The sequence below is a fragment of the Panulirus ornatus genome, chromosome 6 (genome assembly GCF_036320965.1).
Source record: "Panulirus ornatus isolate Po-2019 chromosome 6, ASM3632096v1, whole genome shotgun sequence".
NCBI lineage: Eukaryota > Metazoa > Arthropoda > Malacostraca > Decapoda > Palinuridae > Panulirus > Panulirus ornatus.
In genome coordinates this window covers 2,149,510-2,174,107 of record NC_092229.1, presented here as the reverse complement: position 1 = coordinate 2,174,107, position 24,598 = coordinate 2,149,510, and the positions used below count along the sequence as shown (strand labels likewise).

Here is a 24,598-nt window from a genome sequence, read left to right as displayed (position 1 = left end):
TTTCATCTAGATCAAGGCTTTCCTGCATCATGTTTTATTTGTGAAATAAATGCTATTACTCATTTGTGGTGAGGATACTAAATGTCTGACAGCATGGTAAAATCAGGTGAACATCATTTGTGCACTCAGTTACACCATGTTCATGAGAGTGGAAGGATGCAACTTTTCCTCGCCATCCTTATGTTTAGGTATATTTTGGTGATAATAATTCAGCTCCAGGAAAACTTTCATTGGGCTTCTGAAGCTCTGAGGCTACACTCCAAACAAGAGCAGTAAAATGATGGACCCCTTTAAAGTGAGAAGTTCCTCAAAGAAATTGTGCTCCTTTTCACCTATTGACAATGATTATAATCTAATTAATCATACAACCCTAGGAACCTTTTATTTGGCTCCTGAAACTTCAAGGCTACAGTCCAATCTGGAGCAGGGAAATAATGGCCTCCTTCAAAGCAAAAAGTTCCTCAATGAGATTTTACTCCTTTTCATTCACGACAATAATACAACATTAGTATACATGGCCTTCCACTCACAATGTAACCTCATGCTGGCAGGGTACAGTAACATTTGTCAGATTACAAGACTGTGAAAACATGGGATCCTATAATGTACTAGTGTAGGTGGTCCTTAAGAATTATAAGCTTTGGGTTCTACTGGGAACAAAGAGATAAGAATGCTGTAACAAACAATAATAGACAGACAAGACAACAGTCTTGGGCTTTAACTGCCAATATAAGTAAGCATTCTCTGGAGATAGGGGAGAAAGAAAACTTCCCATGTATTCTCCAAGTGTCATAGAAGGCAACTAAAGGTGGGCGTGAGCAGGGGGCTGGAAACCCTCCCCTCTTTGTATTTCAATTTCTAAAACGGTAAACAGCAGTCAAATGAGGAGTGCCCATCCTCCTCGAAGGCCCAGATTGGGGTGTCTGAATGTGTGTGGATGTAACCAAGATAAAAAGAAAGGAGAGATAGGTAGCATGTTTGAAGAAAGAAACCTGGATGTTCTGGCTCTGAGTGAAATAATTCTCAAGGGTAAAGGGGAAGAATTGCTTGGAAAATTCTTGGGAGTAAAGTCAGGGGTTGGGGAGAGGACAAGAGCTATAGAAGGAGTAGTATTACTCCTGAAGCAGTTGTGGGAGTGTGCGATACAGTGTAAGAAAGTAAATTCAAGTTTGAATGGAGAAAAATTGGAAGAGAAGTGTTTTAGATATCTGGTAGTGGACTTAACAGCAAATGGAATCATGGAAATGAAAGTGAGTCACATGATGGGGGAGGGGACAAAGGTTCTGGGAGCAATGAAGAATACGTGGAAGGAGAGAATGTTATTTTGGAGAGCAAAAATGGGTATGTTTGAGGGAACAGTAGTTCCAACAATATCATATGGGTGAGAGGCATGGGCTATAAATAGGGTTGTATGGAGGAAGGTGGATGAGCTGGAAATGAAATGTTTGAGGACAATATGTGGTGTGAGGTGGTTTGATCAAGTAAGTAATGAAAGGGTAAGGGAGATGTGTGGCAATATAAAGAGCATGGTTGAGAGAGCAGAAAAGGGTGTGTTGAAATGGTTTGAAAATATGGAGAAAATGAGTGAGGAAAGATTGACAAAGAGGATATATGTGTCACAGGTGGAGGGAACAAGGAGAAGCAGGAGACCAAATTGGAGATGGAAGGATTAAGTGAAAAAGATTTTGAGTGATTGGGGCTTCAACATACAGGATCCAATCCACTGACTCAATCCACTGACAGCACGTCAACCCCGGTATACCACATCGATCCAATTCACTCTATTCCTTGCCCGCCTTTCACCCTCCTGCATGTTCAGGCCCCGATCACTCAAAATCTTTTTCACTCCATCTTTCCACCTCCAATTTGGTCTCCCACTTCTCCTCGTTCCCTCCACCTCCGACACATATATCCTCTTGGTCAATCTTTCCTCACTCATTCTCTCCATGTGACCAAACCATTTCAAAACACCCTCTTCTGCTCTCTCAACCACGCTCTTTTTATTTCCACATATCTCTCTTACCCTTACATTACTTACTCGATCAAACCACCTCACACCACACATTGTCCTCAAACATCTCATTTCCAGCACATCCACCCTCCTGCGCACAACTCTATCCATAGCCCACGCTTCGCAACCATACAACATTGTTGGAACCACTATTCCTTCAAACATACCCATTTTTGCTTTCCAAGATAATGTTCTCGACTTCCAAACATTCTTCAAGGCTCCCAGGATTTTCGCCCCCTCCCCCACCCTATGATTCACTTCTGCTTCCATGGTTCCATCCGCTGCCAGATCCACTCCCAGATATCTAAAACACTTTACTTCCTCCAGTTTTGCTCCATTCAAACTTACCTCCCAATTGACTTGACCCTCAACCCTACTGTACCTAATAACCTTGCTCTTATTCACATTTACTCTAACTTTCTTCTTTCACACACTTTACCAAACTCAGTCACCAGCTTCTGCAGTTTCTCACATGAATCAGCCACCAGTACTGTATCATCAGCGAACAACAACTGACTCACTTCCCAAGCTCTCTCATCCCCAACAGACTTCATACTTGCCCCTCTTTCCAAAACTCTTGCATTCACCTCCCTAACAACCCCATCCATAAACAAATTAAACAACCATGGAGACATCACACACCCCTGCCGCAAACCTACATTCACTGAGAACCAATCACTTTCCTCTCTTCCTACACGTACACATGCCTTACATCCTCGATAAAAACTTTTCACTGCTTCTAACAACTTGCCTCCCACACCATATATTCTTAATACCTTCCACAGAGCATCTCTATCAACTCTATCATATGCCTTCTCCAGATCCATAAATGCTACATACAAATCCATTTGCTATTCTAAGTATTTCTCACATACATTCTTCAAAGCAAACACCTGATCCACACATCCTCTACCACTTCTGAAACCACACTGCTCTTCCCCAATCTGATGCTCTGTACATGCCTTCACCCTCTCAATCAATACCCTCCCATATAATTTACCAGGAATACTCAACAAACTTATACCTCTGTAATTTGAGCACTCACTCTTATCCCCTTTGCCTTTGCCTTTGACATGTGTACGTATATGTACATATATAAGTATACGTTGATATGTAAATGTACATATATGTGCTTGAATGGGTGTTTATGCATATATTTGTGTATATGAATGGACTGGTCATTCTTCATCTGTTCCTGGCGCTACCTCGCTGATGCGGGAAACAGCAATCAAGTATGATGAAAAAATAATAAGTAAGCATTCTCTATACTTCAATTGTCCATATAAGTTAGCATTCTCTATACAATGATATCATACTGACACACTGTTTATACTGTATCCCTGTCATCATTGTAAGATTTTGAAAATGAAATAGCCTAAAATGTAGCAACAATTATTTCTTGGAACATTTCCATTAAAAATCTTGGTTACTTCAGCCATGAATTGTACATGTGACTGAAGCAAGATTAAGCACATGTCTTAACTGCAGTATATCACATACCTGCAATTGCATTTCAGATGCTGCAAAAACTGACTTCGAAGCCACCAGTCTCCCAAGGAGTTCACTAGGAATACTTTCTCCTGTCTTGTAATGGCGAGCAAATGTGCTAAGTACTCTTGGATCCATAGCAAAGAATTCCATGAGAATTGATGGAACCTCAGCAAAATCAGTGCTGCAGCGTGTCCCTGTGACATGTTGATACTGTGTCCTGGGTGTGGTGAAATGTGAGTTCACATTGCTTTTAATATCTAAATTCATCAAACTTTATTCCTATGAAAATTTTATCATTCTTATCATAACTGAATCTGAACATTCTCAGTTTTAACAAATACAATGTATGCAACCAAAATGAACATTTGGTAAACAAATATCTTCCTGGATGGGTCCAATCAATTTTAAAACAATCAGTGTGACTCATGTTCTTTGCAAGGTTGGTAGGTATGAATGCCAGACAAATGTTCTAATAATTATTGTAGCCTTACTTTACAGTTATTTCTATTCAAATATAAATTCAGAATAATCTTTTTCACAGCAAATAACAGAAAATGTCACTAGCAATCCATTATTACAATATCACAAAAGGAGGGCTACCAATGTAAGATCAGACTAATTTCTTAAAATCTTTTGTTGGTGGTGTCATATCATTTCAAAAAAATAATTTGTTAAGATACTTCTTTATTGTGTGTCCTATGGCCTGTTCAAGTATAAACATGATTAATCAAAGCAAGTGAGTGATACGGCATCGCTGCTTATCTATCAATAATGGTATATGACAAAATCCTGTCTGTGCACTTATGAACTAAGCCATTTCATATAAATGGCAGAAAAAGTTCCTGTGTAACAACTAAATGGACTACAAAGTGACATAGGAGGGTTAACATCTAAAACTAATCATGATTTTAAGAAAATAATCAATATCAACAGTGGTCTATCACATTACTCTCCCTTGATTAGCAAGTGTTCATCAATACCTATCAATTATTTCAATTCAAAATCATTACTCCATTCCCTAATTGTTGCAATGGATCAGAAACAAACATCCTTCAAATATCACTCCCACACCCTTAGCCCATACCCATCGTGCTAAAGTGAAATATGGACTTCCACACTAATAAAGGTGTCTCTTGCTATTTCATTTTCCATTTTAAGGTAATCTGCCAAATAAGATCTATGTCTCAATTCACAATGCCTTCATACAAAATGCTTTGAATGCATCCAATCTCCAATCATTCCTCTCATATCTTCAATCTGTAATATCCAGCCCAAATCAATTCCCCTAATATCTATCCATAACCAAATGTGTTTTACATAATATGTGACAAATATAGAGTGGATATGAATAAATGAGGTAAGTAACACAAACAGTGGTACACAGGAAACTATGCGAAAGAATCGAAAGAATAATATGCACTGTTAGAGATGTCGAGAAATGACATGCTCCTCCTGAGCTTCTAGTTCACCAATGTGATACAAAGACTGGCACCTACTTCACGAATTAGCAATCCTAGCTGTCCTAGGGAATTCCCCAGGGATTTGCTCTTTAAGGAAAAAGGTTAGTTCATTTCTAGTTTGTTCTGCAATCTATTAGAAAAACTATTTTGAAATGGGATAGAATAGTGAGGCACTAAAGAAACTAGTTCTGTACACAGAAGGTTATGGGATGATCTGTTGAAAGCATGCAAATTATCAAAGGCTTCGATAATCTTAATCTAACAACTTACATGGGTTTAAATTTGTCTGATATCACTCTAAGAAATGGTCATAAACTTGTCAGAAAACCTTTATACCTCGAATGAGGTGAAATTAATTTTTCTACAGAACTGTGAACATATGGAATGATATACCATTAGAGTGAATGATCGCAGTACCACAGATACGTTTCAGAAAAGAATTTATAAACAACTTGCATCAAATCTACAACTTACATTACTTGCATCTCCTTAGCTACATGAAAAGTTTATAATATTTTTCATACCATCTATGAATTTCTACTCTTACCACAATGATCTATAATTTTCATATCTTTGCATTCCTTTGTATAGAAGTATTTGGGCTTGATGATGGAAAGTTTAGAATAGTACCAAGAATACAGGACCAATGCTTGCTAGCCAAAAGTGAGATTATAGAGAAAGTTTGAGACACAGAGGTTGACATTACCACACAGAGGAACTGACCTGAAAAGTGGGTGGAACCAAGATTAGCAAGATTAATAAAGCAAGAGGTTGATAGACATAGATCATTATTTTTGGCTTGTAAGATCATACACCAGGTAAGAAAGAAAGGGGACAAAAAGGAAGAAATACAAATCAAAAGGCTGCTGGAGGCAGTGGGACTGCTAGAAATGGTTTCTTGTGATAAAGGAAAGGAGAAGAATAGGAAATTGTAACCAAGACAAAAGGGGCAACCAGTTACGGTTATGTTCGATTTGGAGTCAAGGCAGGAAGTACGTAGAAAAACTAAGAATCTTACAGGCACTGTTGAATTCAGCAGGATATTCATCACATGTGACAAGTCTAAGGAAGAGAGAGAGAAAAGTAAACAGTGCAATCAGAAAACAAAAGAATGGAGACACCATACATAGCAAGAGGATGGAACAAACCCAATAGTTCTGCAAAGATGGTAGAAGCGATAGGAGACAGTAAAGTCCGACTGAAAGTAATGTATTCAAGTATTGATGGATTAATGGTTACTGGTAAAGAAATGGAACTCAAGGACTGCATCAAGGAAAGTGCACCTGATATCATTGGAGTCATGGAACCTAAGCTTACCAAGAAGCAAAGCTTTAAACCTGTTGTGCCCAGAGGGGTACATGACAGCATGAGAGGAAAGAGGAGGTAAAGGAGGGAAAGGATGATCACTCTTAATGAGAACTCATTCAGACATTACATAATGTGAACAGTAACTGATGGGAAGAACACAATGGAGTTATCATATAATTCTCCAAAGAATTGCAATGAACTGTAAAAAATGCACGGTGATAACAATGAAGGAACAATCAAGATGGTACATGAAACAGTGAAACAATCACATCTTAGAGATGGTAAAGTTCTGATGATGGGGAATTTTAGTCATCACGAGATACAAAGGGGGAATTTGGACTCCCATGAGGGAGTCATGGGAACATGAGATTTTAGAATGTTTTTTTTTTTTTTTTTTTTTTTTTTTTTGTCTCCCGCATTTGCGAGGTAGCGCAAGGAAACAGATGAAAGAAATGGCCCAACCCACCCCCATACACATGTATATACATACGTCCACACACGCAAAATATACATACCAACACAGCTTTCCATGGTTTACCCCAGACGCTTCACATGCCCTGATTCAATCCACTGACAGCACGTCAACCCCGGTATACCACATCGCTCCAATTCACTCTATTCCTTGCCCTCCTTTCACCCTCCTGCGTGTTCAGGCCCCGATCACACAAAATCTTTTTCACTCCATCTTTCCACCTCCAATTTGGTCTCCCTCTTCTCCTCGTTCCCTCCACCTCCGACACATATATCCTCTTGGTCAATCTTTCCTCACTCATTCTCTCCATGTGCCCAAACCATTTCAAAACACCCTCTTCTGCTCTCTTAACCACGCTCTTTTTATTTCCACACATCTCTCTTACCCTTACGTTACTTACTCGATCAAACCACCTCACACCACACATTGTCCTCAAACATCTCATTTCCAGCACATCCATCCTCCTGCGCACCACTCTATCCATAGCCCACTACCTCGCAACCATACAACATTGTTGGAACCACTATTCCTTCAAACATACCCATTTTTGCTTTCCGAGATAATGTTCTCGACTTCCACACATTCTTCAAGGCTCCCAGAATTTTCGCCCCCTCCCCCATCCTATGATCCACTTCCGCTTCCATGGTTCCATCCGCTGCCAGATCCACTCCCAGATATCTAAAACACTTTACTTCCTCCAGTTTTTCTCCATTCAAACTCACCTCCCAATTGACTTGACCCTCAACCCTACTGTACCTAATAACCTTACTCTTATTCACATTTACTCTTAACTTTCTTCTTTCACACACTTTACCAAACTCAGTCACCAGCTTCTGCAGTTTCTCACATGAATCAGCCACCAGCGCTGTATCATCAGCGAACAACAACTGACTCACTTCCCAAGCTCTCTCATCCCCAACAGACTTCATACTTGCCCCTCTTTCCAAAACTCTTGCATTCACCTCCCTAACAACCCCATCCATAAACAAATTAAACAACCATGGAGACATCACACACCCCTGCCGCAAACCTACATTCACTGAGAACCAATCACTTTCCTCTCTTCCTACACGTACACATGCCTTACATCCTCGATAAAAACTTTTCACTGCTTCTAACAACTAGCCTCCCACACCATATATTCTTAATACCTTCCACAGAGCATCTCTATAAACTCTATCATATGCCTTCTCCAGATCCATAAATGCTACATACAAATCCATTTGCTTTTCTAAGTATTTCTCACATACATTCTTCAAAGCAAACACCTGATCCACACATCCTCTACCACTTCTGAAACCACACTGCTCTTCCCCAATCTGATGCTCTGTACATGCCTTCACCCTCTCAATCAATACCCTCCCATATAATTTACCAGGAATACTCAACAAACTTATACCTCTGTAATTTGAGCACTTACTCTTATCCCCTTTGCCTTTGTACAATGGCACTATGCACGCATTCCGCCAATCCTCAGGCACCTCACCATGAGTCATACATACATTAAATAACCTTACCAACCAGTCAACAATACAGTCACCCCCTTTTTTAATAAATTCCACTGCAATACCATCCAAACCTGCTGCCTTGCCGGCTTTCATCTTCCGCAAAGCTTTTACTACCTCTTAGAATGTATACAGGAAAATTTCCTACACCAACAAGTAACAGAGCACACCTAGATGAAAGAGACTGATACACCATCATTACTAGATCTAATCTTCACCCATGCTAGCATGGATATTACCATCATTACTAGATCTAATCTTCACCAATACTAGCATAGATATTGAGAACATTATATATGATATATTGGTTGGAAGAAGTGATCATGTAATGCTTAAGTCTGAAATCATGGTAAACAATGACATTACAGGAGAAGAGGTGAGACAGGAAATAAAGAGATATATTTGTGGAAACTACACAAACCTCAATAATTTCTATGGTAACATAGATTGACAATTGGAAGTTCAGTAGCCAGGAACCAGGGCTTTGTACTGAGAGTTCCTGTGATATCACAATGAAGGAGTAGAGGTATGCGTATCAAATACAGAAGGAATGATAAAAAAGGGGAAGGAATGGTTCAATAACAGATGTCATGAAGCAAAGGAGCTTTGAGATGTGCAGTGCGAAGATACAGGTGGCACTCAAGCCAGCTAGCATTTGTAAAGTATCAGACAGTGCAGAAAAAGTATACTATGATAAGAAAAGAGGAACTAAGAAACTTTGTGGAACTAGTAACTAAGATTACTTGGATAAGAAAAGAGGAACTACGAAACTTTGAGGAGCTAGAAGCTAGGATAAGAAAAGAGGAATTACGAAATTTTGTACAAAGCAGGTGAAACTCCAAAACATTTCTAAAAATTCATCAGGAGCAGCCAATCTGGCTAATGGATTCAGAGAGAAAAAATTGTAGAGGATGATGTTAGGATAAGTGAGGACATGAATATTAAGTTCAAAAAAGTTTTCAGTTTGGAAGACACTGTAGTCCCAACACCAGTGAGATGGAATGGGGAAGAGGTCTTGGAAATCATCAATGGATTCAGAGAGAAAAAATTGTAGAGGATGATGTTAGGATAAGTGAGGACATGAATATTAAGTTCAAAAAAGTTTTCAGTTTGGAAGACACTGTAGTCCCAACACCAGTGAGATGGAATGGGGAAGAGGTCTTGGAAATCATCAAGATACCTAGAAAAATTTTTAACAGAATACTAAAAGGACTTGACCTACACCAGGTTCATGGTCCTTGTGAATTTTATCATATATGCAAAAGACAAGAGCAGATATTTAAGATAAACCACTTGAATTGCTGTTCAAGATATCAATGGAGAGAGGCACAGTGCCAAGGGAATGGAAAAGGGAAAACTTCATATCTATATACAAGAAAGGAGACTGGGAATAAGCATTGAATTACAGACTGGTCTCACTAATGAGTGTGGTGTGTAAGGTTCTGGGAAAGATTATTCGAAAGGAAGTGGATGACTTTCTATGGAGCAGATATTTCCTATGTGAAAGACAGAATGGTGTTTGGAAAATGAGGTCATAAGTAACTAATTTCTTAGAGTTTTTCAAAGGAGTAAACTTAGTCCTGGACAAAGGGGAAGGTTGGGTTGACTATCTGTATCTGGACTGCCAAAAGGAATTAGACACTTTACCACATAGGAAGCTAATTAAGAAGCTTGATCAACAAGCAAGAATGAGGGGGGATATTCCAATGATGAACAGATTACCTCAGTGAGAGGGAACAAAGGACAAATATTACACGAGCTTTTTCCGGAGTGCTACAAAGTATGGTTCTGGGACCATTACTCTTCTTGATCTATATCAATGACCTGCCTGAAGGTATGGAATCCTACCTGAATATATTTGCAGATAATGCAAAGGTCATGAGGGAAGTGAAAAGCATGAAGGATTGCATAAGCTTTCAAGGGGCCCAAAACAGAATTCAAAGTTGGTCTGAAATATGATCGATGAAATTCAACCCAAGCTAAAGATGGCCTCAAATAAATTTCAGGATTGTGTGCGTGAGAAGGACTTACAAGCAGACACTGTCCCTAACCTATTGTTTGAGTACCATATCAAGAAAACACTTAAGGGGCAAACTGTCTACAGACAAATATTAGAACAGCTTTCAAGTATACATAAAAGAAAATATTTGGCTAGCAATCCTTATCCTCCCTACAGCCAAAATTAGAATATGCTTCTCAGTTTTGGTATACAGATAAGGAAATATTTGGCCAGCAATTCTTATCCTACATGAGGCCAAAATTAGGATATGCTTCTCTGTTTTGGTCATCACACCTAAGGAAGTGCAAGGAGGTCATAGGAAAGTTCCAGAGGTGGCCAACAATGATGTTATCAGACTTAAGAGAGCTATGCTACAGGGAAAGGCTAGAGTGATGGGTGACCTAATCACAACCTTTTTATATTTCTAAGACTGATGAAGTGGACAGTTCTTTGAGAGATGAAGGGGTACAGTAACCAGATGCTATAACATGAAATTAAGTAAGATACTTGTAAATATGGATGTAAAGAAATACTTTTACAGTATGAAAGAGGTGGACAAATGGTAGTGAATGATAAAGGACATAGTTCGTGTAGACAGTATATATATATATATATGTATATATCTAAGAAGTTGTATGGCAGCAGTGCTCATTAAAAATTCTTATCTACAAATAAGCACTTACCAACATCTGCAGTTTCTCACTCCAATCTGTCACCAGTGCTGTGTCATTAGAAAACAACAAATGACTCACTTCCCTATAGAATACATAGTTACCTCTCTCTCCAATATCCTTGCATTTACCTCCCTCGACATCCCATCCATTTATAAATCAAACAAAAATGGTGATAACACACAACTTTGCTGCAGACCAATGTTCACTTGGAACCACTCACTCTCCTCTCTATCTATTCACACACACAAACCTTATACACTTAATAAAAACTTCTTGCTTTTACTAGCTTTCCTCCAACACCATACATTATTATCATTATCATCATTATTATCATTATCATCATTATTATTATCATTATCATCATTATTATCATTATCATCATTATTATCATTATCATCATTATTATCATTATCATCATTATTATTATTAGCATCATTATTATCATTATCACCATTATTATCATTATCACCATTATTATCATTATCATCATTATTATCATTATCATCATTATTATCATTATCATCATTATTATCATTATCATCATTATTATTATCATTATCATCATTATTATCATTATCATCATTATTATCATTATCATCATTATTATCATTATCATCATTATTATCATTATCATCATTATTATCATTATCATCATTATTATCATTATCATCATTATTATCATTATCATCATTATTATCATTATCATCATTATTATCATTATCATCATTATTATCATTATCATCATTATTATCATTATCATCATCATTATTATCATTATCATCATTATTATTATCATTATCATCATTATTATCATTATCATCATTATTATCATTATCATCATTATTATCATTATCATCATTATTATCATTATCACCATTATTATCATCATCATCATTATTATCATTATCATCATTATTATCATTATCATCATTATTATCATTATCATCATTATTATCATTATCATCATTATTATTATTATCATCATTATTATCATTATCATCATTATTATCATTATCATCATTATTATTATCATTATCATCATTATTATCATTATCATCATTATTATTATCATTATCATCATTATTATCATTATCATCATTATTATCATTATCATCATTATTATCATTATCATCATTATTATTATCATTATCATCATTATTATCATTATCATCATTATTATTATCATTATCATCATTATTATCATTATCATCATTATTATCATTATCATCATTATTATCATTATCACCATTATTATCATTATCATCATTATTATCATTATCATCATTATTATCATTATCATCATTATTATCATTATCATCATTATTATCATTATCATCATTATTATCATTATCATCATTATTATCATTATCATCATTATTATTATCATTATCATCATTATTATCATTATCATCATTATTATTATCATTATCATCATTATTATCATTATCATCATTATTATCATTATCATCATTATTATTATCATTATCATCATTATTATCATTATCATCATTATTATCATTATCATCATTATTATTATCATTATCATCATTATTATCATTATCATCATTATTATCATTATCATCATTATTATTATCATTATCATCATTATTATCATTATCATCATTATTATTATCATTATCATCATTATTATCATTATCATCATTATTATCATTATCATCATTATTATCATTATCATCATTATTATCATTATCATCATTATTATTATCATTATCATCATTATTATCATTATCATCATTATTATCATTATCATCATTATTATCATTATCATCATTATTATCATTATCATCATTATTATCATTATCATCATTATTATCATTATCATCATTATTATTATCATTATCATCATTATTATCATTATCATCATTATTATCATTATCATCATTATTATCATTATCATCATTATTATTATCATTATCATCATTATTATCATTATCATCATTATTATCATTATCATCATTATTATCATTATCATCATTATTATCATTATCATCATTATTATCATTATCATCATTATTATCATTATCATCATTATTATTATCATTATCATCATTATTATTATCATTATCATCATTATTATTATCATTATCATCATTATTATCATTATCATCATTATTATCATTATCATCATTATTATCATTATCATCATTATTATCATTATCATCATTATTATCATTATCATCATTATTATCATTATCATCATTATTATCATTATCATCATTATTATCATTATCATCATTATTATCATTATCATCATTATTATCATTATCATCATTATTATCATTATCATCATTATTATCATTATCATCATTATTATCATTATCATCATTATTATCATTATCATCATTATTATCATTATCATCATTATTATCATTATCATCATTATTATCATTATCACCATTATTATCATTATCATCATTATTATCATTATCATCATTATTATCATTATCATCATTATTATCATTATCATCATTATTATCATTATCATCATTATTATCATTATCATCATTATTATCATTATCATCATTATTATCATTATCATCATTATTATTATCATTATCATCATTATTATCATTATCATCATTATTATCATTATCATCATTATTATTATCATTATCATCATTATTATTATCATTATCATCATTATTATCATTATCATCATTATTATTATCATTATCATCATTATTATCATTATCATCATTATTATCATTATCATCATTATTATCATTATCATCATTATTATCATTATCATCATTATTATCATTATCATCATTATTATCATTATCATCATTATTATTATCATTATCATCATTATTATCATTATCATCATTATTATCATTATCATCATTATTATCATTATCATCATTATTATCATTATCATCATTATTATTATCATTATCATCATTATTATCATTATCATCATTATTATCATTATCATCATTATTATCATTATCATCATTATTATCATTATCATCATTATTATTATCATTATCATCATTATTATCATTATCATCATTATTATCATTATCATCATTATTATTATCATTATCATCATTATTATCATTATCATCATTATTATTATCATTATCATCATTATTATCATTATCATCATTATTATTATCATTATCATCATTATTATCATTATCATCATTATTATCATTATCATCATTATTATCATTATCATCATTATTATCATTATCATCATTATTATCATTATCATCATTATTATCATTATCATCATTATTATCATTATCATCATTATTATCATTATCATCATTATTATCATTATCATCATTATTATCATTATCATCATTATTATCATTATCATCATTATTATCATTATCATCATTATTATCATTATCATCATTATTATCATTATCATCATTATTATTATCATTATCATCATTATTATTATCATTATCATCATTATTATTATCATTATCATCATTATTATCATTATCATCATTATTATCATTATCATCATTATTATCATTATCATCATTATTATTATTATCATCATTATTATCATTATCATCATTATTATCATTATCATCATTATTATCATTATCATCATTATTATCATTATCATCATTATTATCATTATCATCATTATTATCATTATCATCATTATTATTATCATTATCATCATTATTATCATTATCATCATTATTATCATTATCATCATTATTATCATTATCATCATTATTATCATTATCATCATTATTATCATTATCATCATTATTATCATTATCATCATTATTATCATTATCATCATTATTATTATCATTATCATCATTATTATCATTATCATCATTATTATTATCATTATCATCATTATTATCATTATCATCATTATTATCATTATCATCATTATTATCATTATCATCATTATTATCATTATCATCATTATTATCATTATCATCATTATTATCATTATCATCATTATTATCATTATCATCATTATTATTATCATTATCATCATTATTATCATTATCATCATTATCATACTTGATCGCCATTTCCCATGTCAGCAAGGTAGTGCCAGGAAATAGAAGAACAACCCATCCACTCATATACATACGTAAATGCCAATACATGTACATATACATATCAACATATACACATATACATACTCATACACAGACATACATACATATACACATGTACATATTCATACTTGCTTACCTTCATCCACTTCCAGCGCCACCTCGCCCCACACGAAATAGCATCACTACCCCCTGCATCAGCAAGGTAGCATCATGAAAACAGACAAAAAAGGCTACATTCATTCACACTCAGTCTCTATCTGTCATGTGTAATGCACCAAAACCACAGCTCCCTAACCACATCCAGGTCACACAGATCTTTCCATGGTTTACCTCAGATGTTTCACATGCCCTGGTTCAGTCCATTGACAGCATGTTTACCTCAGTACACATTGTTCCAATTCACTCTATTCAGGCCCAAATCGTTCAAAATCTTTTTCAATCTATCCTTCCTCCTCTAATTTGGTCTCCCACTTCTCCTTGTTCCCTCCACTTATATATCCTCTTTGTCAATCTTTCCTTACTCATTCTCTCCATATGTCCAAACCATTTCAACACACCCTCTTCTGCTCTCTCTACCACACTTTTTTTAATTCCACACATCTCTTATTACTAACTCAAACATTTCATTTCGAACACATCCACCCTCCTACATACAAACCTATCTATAGCCCATGCCTTGCAACCATATAATATTGTTGAAACTACTATTCCTTCAAACATGCCCATTTTTGCTCTCTGAGATAACATTCTTCTCCTTTTGTATGTATATGTACATATATGTGCACATATGTATATATATGAGTGTGTATAAGTGGATGGGTCTTTCTTCGTCTGTTTCCTGGCGCTACCTTGCTGATGTGGGAAATGACAAGCAACAACAATGATAATTTTTTTTATCTATAATACTTTGTCGCTGTCTCCCACGTTAGCCAGGTAGCGCAAGGAAACAGACAAAAGAACGGCCTAACCCACCAACATACACATGTACATACATGTACATACAAGTCCACACACGCACTTATACATACCTATACATTTCAACGTATACATATATACATACACAGACATATACATATATACACGTAAATAATTCATACTTGCTGCCTTTATTCATTCCCATCGCCACCCCGCCACACATGGAATGACAACCCACTCCCCCCGCATGCGCGCAAGGTAGCGCTAGGAAAAGACAACAAAGACCACATTCGTTCACACTCAGTCTCTAGATGTCATGTATAATGCACCGAAACAACAGCTCCCTTACCACACCCAGGCCCCACAGAACTTTCCATGGTTTACCCCAGATGCTTCACATGCCCTGGTTCAATCCACTGACAGCACATCGACCCCAGTATACCACATCGTTCCAATTCACTCTATTCCTTGCACGCCTGTCACCTTCCCGCATGTTCAGGCCCCGATCACTCAAAATCTTTTTCACTCCATCTTTCCATCTCCAATTTGGTCTCCCACTTCTCCTCGTTCCCTCCACTTCTGACACATATATCCTCTTTGTCACTCTATCCTCACTCATTCTCTCTAATAATAATGATAATAATAATAATAATAATAATAATAATAATAATAATAATATACACTCTGTCTCTAAATATGTATGCACACATTCTAGCCTAAGTCAGGTACCCAAAGACAGATCAACTCCAAGGGAAAGATGAACTAATGGGTTGGCTGCAAGGCAACTGATACACCTGTGATTTAAACCCAGGCAGGCCCATGTATGAATCATAGTCATCAAAACTAACTGCTACACCACAGAAGCCCATATAATTACCTATTACTTATTTGTGAGTACCTATTTGTAACATACAGGGAGAGTATTTTACTCTCGTAAAGCTCTATCTTTTGAACATTCTATGCTATCAAACAACTTTTCAAAATTATATACAGAATGCTTTCTGAATTAACCATATCCTCCATCATATCTTTCATTCATCCACTAATTTTACAGTATAAAAGCACTTCTTCATATTTTCTTAAGTTTCTTGCTTAATTCTATGTTAGGTCCTGTAGTTGCTCTATTCCTTCATTTCTTGAAAACAGTTCACTCTCCACATCACTGATCAGTTTAAAAATGTAAAGGTTATGATCAGATCACCCCTCACTCTTCTTGCTTCTAAGGTAGTCAGATTTCATTCCTCTAGTCTTTCCCCATAACTCAATTCTAATTCTAGTATCATCTCTGTAGCCTTCCTCTGGACCTCTCCTATTAGCTCTTTGTGCTTCTATTGGTGAAGTGACCAAATCTGAAAGGTGTACTCTAGTTCTGGCTTTATGTAGGATGTAAAACAGCTTGCTGAATATTTCCTTCCCCAAGAATTTGAATGCAATTCTAATATTTGCCAGCACACAGTTGGTACCTGTAACTACGGTTCTCCGAAGGTGGGACTCTGGTGATAGTTTAGCGATGATATCAACTCCCAAACTGCTCTCACACACAGATTCCCACTGCTAATCTCTTGCTAAATAATATTCATATCAAGACCTTCTTTCACTGTGACCCATCCTCATTACATTTACATGAACTGAATTTCATCAACCATGTATTCAACCAACTTTGAGGTATGCCTAGGTTCCCCAGTAAGTTGATGAAAACCTCCTTGCTTTTTACTTCCCTTATGACTTCTGCATCATCTGCAAACATGTTCTGGTAGGAGTCAAAACTGCAAAAGTTTGTAAGATTAACAGCTACAAAAGTAAGATGTGGTGCTGTCAAGGTCAAGCAGGCAACAGTAACACTTCCTCCACTTTTGCTAGAAAACTTTTCCTTACCTCATCTTGGTTAATGTTTGGTGCTGAAAGAGCTAGAGTCCCAAAAATCACTCTCCATATGATTCAAAGACAGATCATCATTTCCAAATAATTCAGGATGATCTGCTTGGTCCTCTAAATCTAGCTGAAATCTGCTCTATTTCTTTCCCAACTCACTAAAATGTGCACTGCCACACCCAGGTTTGGTACACAACTTTGAAATTGAGACACAAATCTTGATGCATAAAAATTCACCTAGAGGGATCACATTGCTCATGTAAATATCCATCTCAAGGTGTTAAGGGATATATCAATGCAAAAACTCTTAAACTCTCAATACTGATACTGCTGATCAATATGGTACACAGAAGGCTGGTGAAACTGAATTACCTTTCTACTCCTTACAGCATTATCATCCATCAAAGCCAGGTACAGTCCAATCACTGAGAATGTGTGCTTCAAATTATCCTTATTAACTTCAAGACACAATTGAAAAATATTGAACTTTATACAAATTTTAGTTCTTTGTGCTTTAGACTTTGTTAACTGCACTTGCATTTCTCAGCAATGCTATGCAACCAGAGTGCAGTGGTTAGCACTGTAACCTGACAATATAATGGACCTGGGATTGAGTCCAGGACAAGGCAGCTGGCTCGTAGTCAACCCAGCTGTTCATCTTCACCTTTGGGGTTGATCGATGAATGGGTGCCTGGCATAAGCTTGGGATTGGCGGAATGCGTGCATGGTGCCATTGTACAAAGGCAAAGGGGATAAGAGTGAGTGCTCAAATTACAGAGGTATAAGTTTGTTGAGTATTCCTGGTAAATTATATGGGAGGGTATTGATTGAGAGGGTGAAGGCATGTACAGAGCATCAGATTGGGGAAAAGCAGTGTGGTTTCAGAAGTGGTAGAGGATGTGTGGATCAGGTGTTCGCTTTGAAGAATGTATGTGAGAATTACTTAGAAAAGCAAATGGATTTGTATGTAGCATTTATGGATCTGGAGAAGGCATATGATAAAGTTGATAGAGATGCTCTGTGGAAGGTATTAAGAATATATGGTGTGGGAGGCAAGTTGTTAGAAGCATTGAAAAGTTTTCATCGAGGATGTAAGGCATGTGTACGTGTAGGAAGAGAGGAAAGTGATTGGTTCTCAGTGAATGTAGGTTTGCGGCAGGGGTGTGTGATGTCTCCATGGTTGTTTAATTTGTTTATGGATGGGGTTGTTAGGGAGGTGAATGCAAGAGTTTTGGAAAGAGGGGCAAGTATGAAGTCTGTTGGGGATGAGAGAGTTTGGGAAGTGAGTCAGTTGTTGTTCGCTGATGATACAGCGCTGGTGGCTGATTCATGTGACAAACTGCAGAAGCTGGTGACTGAGTTTGGTAAAGTGTGTGAAAGAAGAAAGTTAAGAGTAAATGTGAATAAGAGCAAGGTAATTAGGTACAGTAGGGTTGAGGGTCAAGTCAATTAGGAGGTAAGTTTGAATGGAGAAAAACTGGAGGAAGTAAAGTGTTTTAGATATCTGGGAGTGGATCTGGCAGCAGATGGAACCATGGAAGCGGAAGTGGATCATAGGGTGGGGGAGGGGGCGAAAATCCTGGGAGCCTTGAAGAATGTGTGGAAGTCGAGAACATCATCTCGGAAAGCAAAAATGGGTATGTTTGAAGGAATAGTGGTTCCAACAATGTTGTATGGTTGCGAGGTGTGGGCTATGGATAGAGTTGTGCGCAGGAGGATGGATGTGCTGGAAATGAGATGTTTGAGGACAATGTGTGGTGTGAGGTGGTTTGATCGAGTAAGTAACGTAAGGGTAAGAGAGATGTGTGGAAATAAAAAGAGCGTGGTTGAGAGAGCAGAAGAGGGTGTTTTGAAATGGTTTGGGCACATGGAGAGAATGAGTGAGGAAAGATTGACCAAGAGGATATATGTGTCGCAGGTGGAGGGAACGAGGAGAAGTGGGAGACCAAATTGGAGGTGGAAAGATGGAGTGAAAAACATTTTGTGTGATCGGGGCCTGAACATGCAGGAGGGTGAAAGGAGGGCAAGGGATAGAGTGAATTGGATCGATGTGGTAAACCGGGGTTGACGTGCTGTCAGTGGATTGAATCAGGGCATGTGAAGCATCTGGGGTAAACCATGGAAGCTGTGTAGGTATGTATATTTGCGTGTGTGGACGTATGTATATACATGTGTACGGGGGTGGGTTGGGCCATTTCTTTCATCTGTTTCCTTGCGCTACCTCGCAAACGCGGGAGACAGTAAAAAAAAAAGAAAAAAAAAAAATATATGCATGGTTAAAAGATGGGGCTACATAAGTGTAAAACTTGCTTCTTTGTAATTCACCAACAGCAGTCACAAGCATGAAGTTAAATGAATTATATCAGTAATTTCAGCATTCCCTAAAATAGACAACAGCTAGCTAATTTGTGAATTCATAATACTTTTATTTTAAAAAATATCTCAGTTTCTTAGTAATATCTCTACACAGAGGAGCAATTCTTTCATAAAAATAATTTAGCTTCTGTCCCTCCATTGGGGTACATTACATGTCCCTCCATTCTCAATCATATAAGGTGTATCAAGTGCATATGACCTCTCAACTATTCAAATGCATCTTCATCTTGTGTGCAATATGATAAACTCTTCCACATTATTACTTTACAGTTATTCACTCTGCACACTAATCTACCTTACCAGCTTCATGTGTTGCGAATAAATGCAGAATACAAAATATGAAATAAACTGTTGTTTCTCACCTGGTATGAGCCATCTGGTAACAACTTTCCACCTCTTATTGTGAAGTGGCAGTCCTGGTGAGCCTTACCAAGCCTCTCATAAAAGTCACAATATATGTACCCTAATACTCCCTCTGTGCTGTGCTTCACTGTTGGAGAAATAAGAAATTATATGAACATTCAATTTCTGCCACTGGTATACAATCCTTAACATAGGAACTGTTTTTCAGGTAAATACTATTCTTTTCTCATCTAAAGAGAAAGTCTTATGAGCAACGGTGAAAGCATGCTTTCCATGGGAGGTTGAAAGACAGTTTTCCCACATTAGACGATGTATATTCATGAGGATTCATCCCCTTCGATCATCAGGGCACATATGAATGACACAATGACCATACTACATCCCACTGTGACCTACGACTTTATGAAGCACAGGTGAGGTAATACTAAGCAGTTAGGCTTTCCCATCATTCATTTGCTCACATTGGTGCTGTGAGAGTGGCTAATTGTGTCTTGATACAGAGAGAAGTAGTCAGCAGGAAAATTAGGTAGGAGCCTCTGCAACAACTGTGCTACAGTTGCTCTTTGCCAGTGGCCTAATTAGGGTGAGGCACTAAAGGCTAAAAAGCAGCATTGGGATTCACTAGTTATGGAGACTATTGTCATGGCCACCTCCTTGAAGGAGTTCCAGTTGGGAATAAGTGTCAGAGATATGGATAGATAGACAATGATTTGTACCTTTTGGTCCTGGCCCTCAAAAATGTCGGACTAGTATCTTTTCTATCAAGCATGGTTCCATAACACAAATTATAAACGTTGTCTATTCTAGGTTCATCTGGTAGTTTTAAATCATGCATCTAATCTTCTTTTGCATGTATCTATATTCACTCTATGTAAATTTCTTAAAATCAACAGATACTGCAAAACTAATCACTTCATGAAATTATTATATTCCAGGAAATGTTTTTGATTAAATGATTCTGTATTTTCCTTGCTTGGTTACTTTCAGGTTTAAAAGATATTCTTTTAATCATTCTACTTGTTCCCTTTGACTTTCAAGACTTGAAACTATCATCAGTGCCCTGTACACAGCACAAAACTACTGACTCACTTCCAACGCCCTTTCACTCCTTGCAGACTGCATACTAGCTCCTTTTTCCAAGACATGCATTTACCTACCTCACCATTGCATCCATAAACAAATCAAACAGCCATGGTGACATCACTCATCCCTGCTGCAGAACAACCTTCACTTAGAACCACACACTCTCATCTCTTTCTACTTGAACATACACCTTAAACCCTTGATAAAAACTCAGTTTCTAGCCACTTTCCACTCACAACATGTATTCTAAGATTGTCCACAAGGTATCTCTATCAACCCTATGTTTTCTCCAGATCCATAAATGCCACATACAAATCTTCTGTTTCTCTAGGTATTTCTCACACACATTCTTTTAATAAAACACATGATTCACACATCCTCTACCACTCCTGAAACCACACTGTTCCTCTCTAATCTGATGTTCGGTATATGCCTTCACCCTCTAAATCACTACTCTTACATACACTTTACCAATTACACTCAAGGAACTTAAACCTTATTAGTCTGAACACTCACCTTTATTCCCTTTGAATTTATATAGTGGCACTATACATGCATTCTGCTAACCCTCAAGCACCCCATGATGATCTAAACATACACTGAAAATTCTCACTAACCAATCAACTACATAGTCACCAACTTTCTCTTCTCAAGAAATTCAATGACAATACCATCCACTCCAGCTGCCTTGCTGCACTTCATCTTACAAAGGCTTTCATCATCTGTTCTCTCTCCAACTCTACCTCCAAGAGTGAGGAAAGATTGACAAAGAGGATATACATGTCAGAAGTGAAGGAAACAAAGAGAAACAGAAGATCAAATTGGAGATGGAAGAATGGAGTGAAAAAGATTTTGAGCAACTGAGGCCTGAACATGAAGGGGGATGACAGGTGTGCACAGAGCAGAGTGAACTGGAATGATGTGGTATACTGGGGTATACTCCAGATCCATAAATTCCACACACAAATCCATCCATTTCTCAAATTATTTCACACACACATTCTTCCAAGACAAACATCTGATCAGAACATCCTCTACCAAGTCTGAAACATACTGCTGCTCCCCAGTTTGATGCTCTGTATAGGTTTTCACTGTATCATTCACTGTCTACCTATACAACTTACCAGGTACACTCAACAAATTCATACCTCTGTAGTTTGAAAGCTCACCTTTATTCCCCTCGCCTTCAAACAATGGCACTATACATGCATTCTGGCAATCTTAGGCACCTCACCATGATCCATACATACACTGAAAAATCCCAAGTAACCAATCAACAACATGATTACCTCCTTTCTTATGAAATATATTAGCAATACCACTCAAATTTATCCCTGGGGATAGGGGATTAAGAATACTTCCCACGTATTCCCTGCGTGTCGTAGAAGGTGACTAAAAGGGGAGGGAGTAGGGGGCTGGAAATCCTCCCCTCTCGTTTCTTTTTTTTTTTTTTTAATTTTCCAAAAGAAGGAACAGAGGGGGCCAGGTGAGGATATTCCAAAAAAGGCCCAGTCCTCTGTTCTTAATGCTACCTCACTAATGCAGGAAATGGCGAATAGTTTAAAAGAAAAGAAAGAAAGAAACCACTCAAATTAACCATTTTTCCACATTTCATCCTAAATAAGGCTTTCACCATGTCTTCTTTCTTCACCAATCCACTCTCCATAACTCCCTCACTTCACATGCCACCCTGACCCAAACATTCTACATCTGCCATCCTATTATCAAACATATTCAACAGTCCTTCAAAACACTCATTCCATCTCCTCTTCACTTTATCACAACCTTTATCACTTCCCCACTCTTTTTTTAATGATACGTGACATGGTACTGGCAATTCAATGATATGGAGCAAATTACCTCCCACTCTACCCATATTCCTGAATGCTGCAACCACTCTCCTAATATTGTGGATCTGTTTTTCACCTCTAATCCATCCCACTGTAACTACATCATCTTGCCCAGCTGGTTTATATGATCATACTCTCAGAAATGTATCTATCTTAATGGGACCTCCCCCTCCAGCAGCATCTTTTAAGCATAAATACTAGCACCTCAACAAAGCTGACCAGAATAACTTATAAACATTCTTTTCTCGCTTCCCATAGGTAAATTACTGTCTCTTAGGTGATGATGCTTCTGTCTCCACCAAACACATAGCAGAGGTTATTGTTGTGGGAATGGAAGCATTTATCCCTAATTTCTCCAAGAAGACCTCTTCTTCCAACCCATCATTCAACCATTCCTGTTCTGAGGACGTTTTGGCAAGGGATCAGGCAGAACAGGCAAGGAAATACTCTCCTTCTTCTGAATCCCATTCAGCATTCATCACTGCCCTTAATTGTCGCATGTATGTTATCTGTGAGGCAAAGCATTCCTACTCTCATCATCATCCAATGACAGGTCTTTCAAGTATTAAGCTAAAGGCTATTTTATTAATTTACTACACTATTTTAGCAATATGAAGCTCAGAGACTACAATATCTTACTTGTAACAATTCCTTAAAGACAAAATAAATACCTTGAAAGATAATAATAAATCTGGATAGGTAGATTAAGAAAAATTAAAAGCCTAGAAAAGATTCTGGGTATATGGTACTAATTTGAATACTACACATGAAAAAACTGATGAAGCAATACCAATGCAAATTGACAGTGGTCACTGACTTTTGGATCAACACAAATTTTACAATAATTACTCAATGAAAAAGGAAAATGAAATCGATGACCTGAAACTAATATATTCTGTCCTTTCCATACACTTGCCTGCCAGTTTATAAACATCACTTGTCCAAAGTTCTCCTGGTACTGGTTCTTCTACCTCCAAAGTGACATCATACAGACAGCTGAGGAGTCCATTTAGTCCCTCCATTACTGCTCCCAGGGAGAAATACGGTGCCAGATCATTTGCACTGACCTTAAACTTGCTTTGCTTAGCTTGGCTTGTGAAGTATGGCACATCCCAAGGAGCTAGTTCCTGAAGTATTGCATAGGAATAAGAG

At 35.9% G+C, this 24,598-nt stretch overlaps 1 protein-coding gene across 1 annotated transcript in view; it reads right to left on the bottom strand.

The window, feature by feature from the left end:
- The window catches only part of LOC139749261 (mitochondrial intermediate peptidase), a 63,473-nt gene that overhangs the window by 13,251 nt on the left and 25,624 nt on the right, over positions 1-24,598 (bottom strand). The window contains exons 8-13 of the mRNA XM_071662997.1: positions 24,363-24,573; positions 20,467-20,640; positions 18,097-18,232; positions 17,562-17,668; positions 17,104-17,251; positions 3,512-3,773 (exon numbers count right to left, since the gene is read on the bottom strand). Coding sequence (XP_071519098.1) covers positions 3,512-3,773; positions 17,104-17,251; positions 17,562-17,668; positions 18,097-18,232; positions 20,467-20,640; positions 24,363-24,573 — 1,038 coding nt within the window. The remainder of the gene's footprint in view (positions 1-3,511; positions 3,774-17,103; positions 17,252-17,561; positions 17,669-18,096; positions 18,233-20,466; positions 20,641-24,362; positions 24,574-24,598) is intronic.